Raw genomic sequence first — 10,074 nt, forward strand, 5'->3', positions numbered from 1 at the left:
GCCATTTGCTAATATCGCAATATCGCCCTGTCAAACTATGGTCGACAACACGATATCGCGACAACTCGACGGGAATAACAAGACAACTCGACGGTGACGCTCGACAAGTCGACGACGACACTCGACGGCGATAGTATCGCCGTCGAGTTGTCGAGCGTCGCCGTCGTGTTGTCGCGTTGTCGAGCGTCGCGTAATGTGCGGATATGAGTATTGAGTAAATACATAACCACATTGGGAACCTTGATTTTATTGGTTTGGTAAAAATAGAAATTGAAACTGGATTTGATAATATACGCCGGCCATTTCGGGTATTGAGCGAAAATGAGGTTTGCAATAATGGGATTTGGTTGGGCTTTTTATGGAGTTTGGCGTACCTTTACTAATTACATTTGTGTTTAACTTTAGTTGCTCATGGCCTTGCCTATCTGTATATGCAACATTTTGTCATATTTGAAAGGTGGTATTGTAATTTAAGACACAACAAAAACAACCGTTATAAATTAAAATCAAATAAACGCTCTCATTACTCGCTTCACTTTATTTTATTAATATGGTATTTTAGTGCAAATGAATAAAGATTGACAAATGATGTCAAAGTTTCACTTGTGGAATTAGTTTCATTTATTTATATTCATTACATTAATGTACGAAATTTATGACTTATTTTCGTAAAAATCAACTATAGAAATTATAAAAAAGTATTTCTGACATGTAAATTTCGGTCATTATATGGTATATTGAACCCTTAGTCATCCTTGATTGACACAGAACTTATTAACCCCACACTCAGTCAATGCTAGAACGAATATACGTACCTGGCCTACTATACCTTTCGGTCGGATACGAAATGGTGCCTATATTAATATGTATGTGCCCTAGTGGAGCAGTGCCTCATAAAATCACTCGGGCACAATTTTCTATACATTTTTGTAGGTTTCCAATGAATTTATGTGTATACATTCATTTATATATCATTTTTGCCTAAAACAAACATAACTATCATTCTTAATATCCACCGTCCCGCTCACAAGACGTGGAAATCACAATTTGTAGACTTGTATAAATTCCCTCCAAAAAGACCTTCATACTAGGTATATGTAAAACATGATGTCTTGCTGAGAATTTGATATTTTTTACCGTTCATTTTTATTGGCTAGTGTATACGATATAAAACAAGCACGATAAAATGCATACAGACGTTTTTTAATGATGGTTTCCATAATCATTACTTTGCTCAATTAGCAGTAATAGGCGCCAATTGTAGCTCTAAAGACGACATTATTTTCTGTCTTAAGTCTTTTGAGCTAAGTCAATGCATGTTTTATGTAGTTTTTTTGTGATTTGTAGTTGGTCTTATAGCTGTAGTTGGTTCTGAAATAATAGTCAAGCCATCCGATTAGTTTCAGAGGTTTATTGGTAATCATGTGTCATAATTCAAAACATATAATCGAAATTAATAAATCATTTTTACATTATAGTAGTTCGAATACAAGTTATTTCTAAATAATGAACTGATTACAATATTGAATAAACAAATCTTTTGTTTTATGGGGAAATACTCATAAAACTGGGGGAAATAATAATTTTACGGTAGAGTACATAATATACGCTTTGCGTGAAAGGAGCCGACGGGAAAATTAACAATATTAAAATCTTAATTATAATTAATTCAATAAATTGACCAAATACAGATTTTAGCAAAACAAGATAATTTCTTAATGTGAAATAATCAAAGCAATAGCAATTAGCATGTAATGACATTACTTCCGAAGATGACAACATCACCGATGCTCTTAATTATAATGAAATACAGAAAGATTTATGAGTAAATATGCTAATTCTTAAGACAATAACCCAGTTATGGCTAACAATTCCATGACTACAACATCAAATATACAACAAGTATTAAAGGCAAATAGTTCACGACTGTTGTGTCAAAATAATCATGTCTGCTCAATAAGATTTATTTTTTAAATCCTAATGATCTATATTCCTACAATAATTAACATATTCCGATATTATTATAATTCAAATGATCATATTTACAAAGATAAACCATTATAATTAACCTGTAAAGTTAACGTTTATCAAAGATGGTTAATTACAATTATATTATCGACTTCCATAATGAAGATAGATTTCTAGCATATAAGTAACTTTGGCCGATAATGAAATTAATCAACACCAATTCCAATTATTTACTTATTATATTTATAAACTACATATCGAGTTTGAAATACATTTTACAATCATTATACCTGATAAATCACATTATGTTATTAAGTACAAAAATAATAATTAAATCAATGAACAATTAACAATTTGAAGATACACAATTAATAAGTAATCATAATAGTAAAAATAGGTTACAAACAAATGTATACAATAACATAGAATTTCTTACCTGAAATAATAGTCAAGCCATCCGATTGGTTCTCAGAGGTTTATTGGTAATGACCAGTTAACCCTCTCGACTTATATAGGCACTAGATGGCTTCAGGTGTTAATCACAAGCAAACCAGCTTTCTCAGCTTTATTTTTGACAGCCGACACGAATACAATGGTTAGACACATCGTGTCCGCCGTACGGTGCCAAAGGGTAAAAAATATATTCTAGGACAATATGATAGCTTCCGCTATCACTTAATTAATCTACCTATTACGTGTGATTTGCTTTGATTGACATTTTCAAGATGACCGAAACATCCGGAAGTTAATCTCCTTTTTAATTCATACGTGTCGGTCAGAACGATTTATTGACTTCAAATTTATTGCAGACTAATTGATAAGCCGACACATTTTTCTCATATCGATACTAAATGAAATATGTTACAAACACAGGTAAAAATATATATACAATATGACTTTAGCTTTAAAATTATAGCTATAAAATTATACTTTTGAAAGTTTAATGTATTTACAAATAATCTTTAGTTTCATAAGTGTAAAATATTCCTTATGATACATGTTTGTAATGTCTCCCTCTCATCTAACTACATGTAATTTCTTTTGCAATTACTCGTCAATATCAAAATATTTAAAAGTAGTTAATGCATCAGATCGATCTTTACGGTTGAATATAAAATCAGGTGAAACATCATAGCCGAACAGTTCACAATCCGGTCTAACAATTTCCCGGAGTTCTAGTAAGTCTCTCATCGGCACGTTACTATAAGCCAGCGTCATTGCCTCCAATTGTTGTCGATGTAGTTCTGTCCGATCTATAGAACTTTCCGCTACGGCTTTAGTCACAGCATCTTGCATCTCTTCAACACTTATATTTTCAGCTTCAGCGCGACTAAATGGCAGCTCTACCATTTTTGTTAAGAATCCACGAATTTGGAGATCTTTCCATATTCGCTGCATAGCAGAATAAAAAGACACACATTTTTCAAATCCCTTTCGCATACTGTAAAGCCGTCCGATCTGTCCCCGGATTCGAACTGATGCCGTCTCCACCTCAAAGTCTCCATAGGTAATGTTTGCACCATATCGCTTGTTCCAAGCGTTCAACAGAGTAAGCGTGTCGTTTGAGAACGTTTCCATCTTCCCTATAAAGTCGTACGATATCTGACACGGCCTACAGTGTTCGTATATAGGAGTAAAATGCCCATCTGTATGGACGCCAGATTTCTGCGAGGTGATCACGTATTTAATAAACTGTGGAAACGTTATCCCATGACCGCAATGTGTACGTGTAGCATTGTCAGATTGCAAAAGTGTATTTTTTATATACGTTCCTATGATGTGCCAATACATTGTGTTGACAGTGAAGAGCTTATCAATATAACCAGAAAATAGCCTGGTGTAAGGGTCCCGGGTAAACATCATCTTAAACGAGCTTGTTAAGATGTAATGGAAATCCGTCACATCTGTTGAGTTCTTATGTTTCTCGCGCATCTTTCTGTTGTCAAGCTTATCCTTTCCCTTTTTATTGACGTTACGTAGAAGGCTCCTAAGGAACGTGGATCCTACTTTTTGGACGGGACAATAAACAAGATGGCGTCGACGATCTATGACCAATCGTTTCGCCACTTTGGCACCTTCCGAGTTACCAAAATATCCATGTTTACTTTTATCGCATGCATCCTCAATGGCGACTTTTCTCTGTCTGTAGATTTCACCTAGCCCGTAATATTTATGAAAATTCTGAAATTAAAAAAAAAAACATATTAATCAACTAACTAAATACATATAAGCAAAACATATTACGTTTCTATTATTTTCATCTCAAAAATAATATCTGTACTCCAGATTTTACATTTAACAATTGAGTATCAATATTCGTGTATCCCAACCTTACCTTTAAACATTTGACCATCAACATTATAAAGTTCCTATCAAAGGAGGGCAAAATGTACCAAAGGTAACGATTATAGTCGATAGTTATCGCAAATACATAGAATATAAATTAGAGATCGTTTTAAAAGATACATCAATACAGGTTAATACATATGTCTAAACCACTTTAACTACTAAAATGTGCCATAATGGATTTGTACCTTCCTGATACCGATAGCTTGCTTTTTGTGTAAAGTTTGTTTTATATCATTTGTATTTTAAGATGTTTTGGATACTTTATGAAAATACCGTCAGCACTTTTACACCATAACAATGCAGCTTGGAACCACTTCGTTTGTCAATGAAGATTGTGGATCACAAAAAAAAATTCGGATAAAGTTTGCTTTAGTGACCTGGTTTGATGGCGCTTCTATTTTGAATTAACACTGGCATGACAATTGAGATACATCCTCGGTTTAAACGCTAACAGAAAGTTCGCTATGCATTGAAATATTTAATATACAAACGGGACCGGACACAGAGACAGACTGAATTCACTATCAGTGAGAACTGGAAGGTTGTTGGTTACCATTAAATTTTCAAATCGATGTTTCTTCATTTACTTTATCCAGAATTGTACAATACTATATTATACCGAATCCATCGAGTTATTTGACGGTAAAAATTTGAGAACATCATAATTGCTTATCAATCGTGTTGAGTGCATTGACAAATGAAGTTTTGCACGTTACTTATTTTCCTTTATCGATCAATACAAGCAACAATATTGATAATTAATCTTTCTATAAAAGCTGTGCAATCTTCACTTAGTCCGACACTAATAGTGTTCACCTCACATTTCAACATAGACGGCATTCTTTAAAAAATTGTCGCATCTAAATAAACAAATACTCCTTGTACATGCTATTCACACTAGTAAACATAGTGGCATGGGTATTTGTGACGGAAATATACACAGCGTCAAAAATTAAGCACCAGCCTATTTTTAGATGCAGTCCAACTTTAAAGTGACGAATAAACAAACAGCATGTTTTGTATACATTATCTGTTGATTTTTACGATAGAATTTTACGTAATGTTTCTCAATCCATGGATTATAGCAAAAATATTGTTAAATTAAGACATCTAGCAATGCAGGAAAACAGCACGACAAAGCTGCAAAATAAAATGGTTGGCTTAATAAGTATGGTCATTACAAAATTATTTTCATAAAGAGCTGTTTGGCAACATCTGGTGTATCCTCCGTGAACAGTAAGTGTTCCTGTAATAAGTCTTCGCATGCTTCATATCAGACGACATATAATATCTTAATCATCAGGATTCTTCCCCATTCCCCATGCAGAGCCGGTGTCAGCTCTGGATGATTTTGAATCGGAGCACCACTATCTGATTTGGCGTCCTAAATGATCCCACAAATGCTCTCTGGAGTTGAGATTAGGACTCTTCACAGGCCAAAAAGTGTCAACGGCATTGTCTTTAGGGATGTCGATCACAGCACGTGATCGATGCGGCAAATCATTGCTGTCCATGAATACGGAATGGGATGTTAGTGGATGGTTGTCGGAATTGGGAACTAATACTCTTTCTGTGGTGGTATTCTGCTATTGTAGACCATTTGATGTCCCTTGGACCGTAAGGAGATTCAACTTGCAGTCATAGGAAACACAACCCATGCCTTTACGGAGCCACCACCGAATTCAACTGTTGGTAGGATAGTTCTTTGGTGGTATACAGTTCTTCGTTCCATCCACACACTCGTGCAACCATCGGTAACATAGAGAAGAACCGACTTTCATCAGACCAATGACAAGACCAACAGACTGGTTCATGACAACTTTACCAGCCTACGAAGACGTTCCTGCCGTATTAATTCCGATATTTTGCCGTCCCTTGCCTTTTGATAACCTCCGTCTTGCTATGTTGACCAATGTAATATGAAATGCGACTCTGTTGTCATAAAAAGACTTTCCAGAACATGGACACAACACACAACCAAACATGAGTTTGGTGCAGGTGACCCCTATTATGCTGAACGCACGTGCACAACGTTACTCTAGTGTGGACGGGTACAATAGTGATTTCGGTAATATACCTTACAGATAAACCGTACAGATAAAACGTCATACGACAGCTTTGGAAGCCATTTGCCAAATTATTAATCTAATTTACTGGTGCTTAACTTTAATGCAGTATATATGTGCTGAATTTTGTGGATTAACTTAACTGAAATTGTAGATTTTTTGTATATAACTTTCTGTACTGTGCCAAAATTTCCAAACACCACAAAAATCAACAGTGATACTTAGCTTAGGCCTGATGTATAGACAGACACTTTTATCAACTAAGTTATGTTCAAGTATACATATGAAGTGATATAAAGGCATACAAAATGTCACTAGATTAAACAGGTCTAAAACCTTAACATCAACAATACACGAAACATTTCTTCATTGAGATCGTACCCTGCTATTCTCCCATGGTCACTATATATACAACACCACAGTAATTGTATATCCGCAAACAAACAGTAAGTTTAGAATAGAGCTTAGTAATACCCTGATTTATATCGGTCTTAGTGGTGATTCTTATACACTTAGCGGACATCATTTTTAGCACATGTCTCCGTCATGCTTGTTTTATTTTCTGAAATACTACATACATTAACATATTCTGAAATTACCTTTACTTCAATGATGTAGATACCCATGGTATACAGGCAGTATATTGTCCTTGACGTTTTTAAAGAGGGGTAAAACGTAGTAGTATTACAGTGTGAGTGATGTAAACATTCGGGATATATTAATTAAAATCAAATAGATGTAATAGAAACAGGTCTAATAGATTTGGATAGAAACATGGATTATTCTCCAAGACAACTTAACATAATCCTTTGCCAACTTAGAAATTTTGAAAGTGACCTTATTTTTGACAAACATTCCGATCACCTGACTGATAACTCATCCTGTGTATATGGTGCTTCCATTGAAGATTTAGTTCATTTTTTTCTTTCAACGTTCATTGCATAATGATCCAAGGCACAATATTTTATCCATCTACCATTTATTAGGTTATGTTAATCTACAATGCCTACTGTGTGGTATCCGTAATGTACCTGATCAATTAAATACATTTATTCTTTATCATTTAAACCTCTATATCAAATCCTTAAAACGTTTTTCTATGTACAAACAATTTGAAATATATGCAATACTAAGTAGTAGTAATTCAGTGTCATACACTTACACAAACATTATAGCAATTAAGCCATTATTATAGTATAATATATTTATATAACATTCTAGTATGAATGCAGGAATGAATGAGCGTGAGTGAGTAGTTCTATAAAAATACTGAAACTTATCTTCCTTCATTTAAGGCTTGTTGGAATTGTGTTTTGCATTCACTTTATTAATTATCAACTTCATTTGCTTGCTAAGTACTTAGTAGTAGAAATTATCCTTTTAATTATAGTGTATAGTCCTTTAAATTACAAGATGAACATAATTTTTTTATATCCCTTATTCCTTAATTCGATACTAAACACGTAATGCCATACTTTTGTAATAAAGTGAAACATACCATATTTATGGATGGCTATCTTTCAAGCCTAACTGGAAGTAACAGAAGAAGACTAATATAGGCGATATGCCTGTTGTCTTATTCTTTTGACAATAATATCATGTATATACATACTCTTTATTCATGTATGTTTGTATTGCTAAAAATATTTATGAAACGAAATATAACGTTGAGAAAGTTTAGAATAGAGCTTAGGAATACCCAGATTTATATCGGTCTTAGTGGTGCTTCTTTTACACTTAGTGGATAACATGTGTCGCACAAGTCTCCGTCATGCTTGTTTTGTTTGCTAAAATACTAAATACATTAACATATTCTGAAATGACCACTACTTCAATGCTGTAGTACTAAGTTTTCTTAACGTAACTTGACCTAGATACCCATGGTATACAGGCAGTATATTGTCCTTGCCACTCCTCTGTCATATATAGTGTCAATAACCCGTTTTTAAAGAGGGGTAAAAGGTAGTAGTATTACAGTGCGAGTGCTGTAAACATTCGGGATATATTAATTAAAATCAAATAGATGTAAAAGAAACAGGCCAAATAGAAGGCAGGAACATATAAATATTTCGAAAACATGTATTTCTAAAAAAAAAGGTCCATCTTAATATTCTGATACTTAAAGGAACCTGCTTACCCTGCGTAAGATTAATGGCTGTTGATCTGTATTGAGTAGGCCATCATCGTCTGGAGTACCATCCCTCCTTGTTAAAACCGTAGTCACGGACAGCTTCGTTGATCTTGACGATTGACCCACGTAGTAACCTATACAGATATGGAGATGTAATGGTTGTCATAGTAACCTGAGCAGTTTATGTGGTTGTCTTAGTAATAAGAACAAATATTTTATATGATAATCTTTATATCTTTACAAATGGAGGTTATATTGCTGTGGAAAAAAAGTCTAGTAACCTTGATAAATACCTAATACAGAATAACTCACCTTGGTACAGGAATGCACACACAATCACAACTAGCATTGTTAATACCCATTTTCGTCGTATGAATTGAGCCCGAAACGCCATTTTAATTGGTCCCGAAGTCGTGCGTGTATTCGTTCATTTAAAGGGTGATTAAAGACTATGGACTGTTGGAAACGACACTGAGATATACCGTACATCTTCAATACGAAAAAGACCACGTTGGAAACTATGATGTCATTTAATCAATTGTATAACGAAACACAGTCTTATGCTAAACATCTGGTTACAAATAGGTTGTTGTGCTCGTTATACATACTACAATACCGCACCATACTTATACGACTGGTTGAGTATATTTATTTCCTTTTTAAATGTTTTAGAAAGAATGAATATTGTAATGTTACAACCAGTTTACTTCTGTGTTGACTGTACTTTTATTATTGCTATCATAATTATAAATAATTTGACAATTTTGTTTTATTGTTGTAACCAGTAGCAATTAAAGTTTATAAGGCAATTAATCATATTTTCCACATATAGGAGAACAACCAACTAAATCATTTTACATACACTACAGTGTTAAAGTCTGTTAAAGTTTTATCATGTATTATTGACAGAGATGGATATTAGATAGCTATTGTGTTCTATAATCCAAGTCTAGTTTCTCATATAACACTAGATAGACAAAAAGTTTGGATCCTTCAGCTCACACTTCAACAAGGAGCCATTTTGAAATAAGGTGCATTTTGCACTAAAATATTCTGAAATGCTAATAAATATTCTGAAATAAGGTGCATTTTGCACTAAAATATTCTGAAAATCTAAATTCTGAAATAAGCACTAAAATATTCTAAATATTCTGAAATAGTGACATTTTGCACTAAAATATTCTGAAATATCTGATAAATGCTGAAATGCTAATATTTAACCTATTCCTTATCAAAGTTGATATTTTTAATCTAAATTCCAAATTCATATCATTGATGTCTAGGAATAATTACCTGTCATATTCTGAAATAAGGTACATTTTGCACTAAAATATTCTGAAATATTCTGAAATAAGGTGCATTTTGCACTAAAATATTCTGAAATGCTAATATTTAACCTATTCCTTATCAAAGTTGATATTTTTAATCTAAATTCCAAATTCATATCATTGATGTCTAGGAATAATTACCTGTCATATTCTGAAATAAGGTGCATTTTGCACTAAAATATTCTGAAATATTCTGAAATAAGGCGCATTTTGCACTAAAATATTCTGAAAT

The 10,074-nt window shown here is 33.5% G+C and overlaps 1 protein-coding gene across 1 annotated transcript; it reads right to left on the reverse strand.

Moving 5' to 3' along the window:
- Positions 1 to 1,414: 1,414 nt before the first annotated feature.
- LOC138336704 (carbohydrate sulfotransferase 8-like) lies at positions 1,415 to 9,520 on the reverse strand. The gene is made up of 3 exons (XM_069286257.1): positions 8,827 to 9,520; positions 8,521 to 8,648; positions 1,415 to 4,149 (listed from the first exon to the last, which is right to left on the reverse strand). Exons 1-3 carry the CDS (start codon positions 8,906 to 8,908, stop codon positions 3,016 to 3,018), a joined length of 1,344 nt encoding a protein of 447 aa, XP_069142358.1. The 5' UTR covers positions 8,909 to 9,520; the 3' UTR covers positions 1,415 to 3,015.
- Positions 9,521 to 10,074: the final 554 nt, after the last annotated feature.

The sequence above is a fragment of the Argopecten irradians genome, chromosome 12 (genome assembly GCF_041381155.1).
Source record: "Argopecten irradians isolate NY chromosome 12, Ai_NY, whole genome shotgun sequence".
NCBI classification, from domain to species: domain Eukaryota; kingdom Metazoa; phylum Mollusca; class Bivalvia; order Pectinida; family Pectinidae; genus Argopecten; species Argopecten irradians.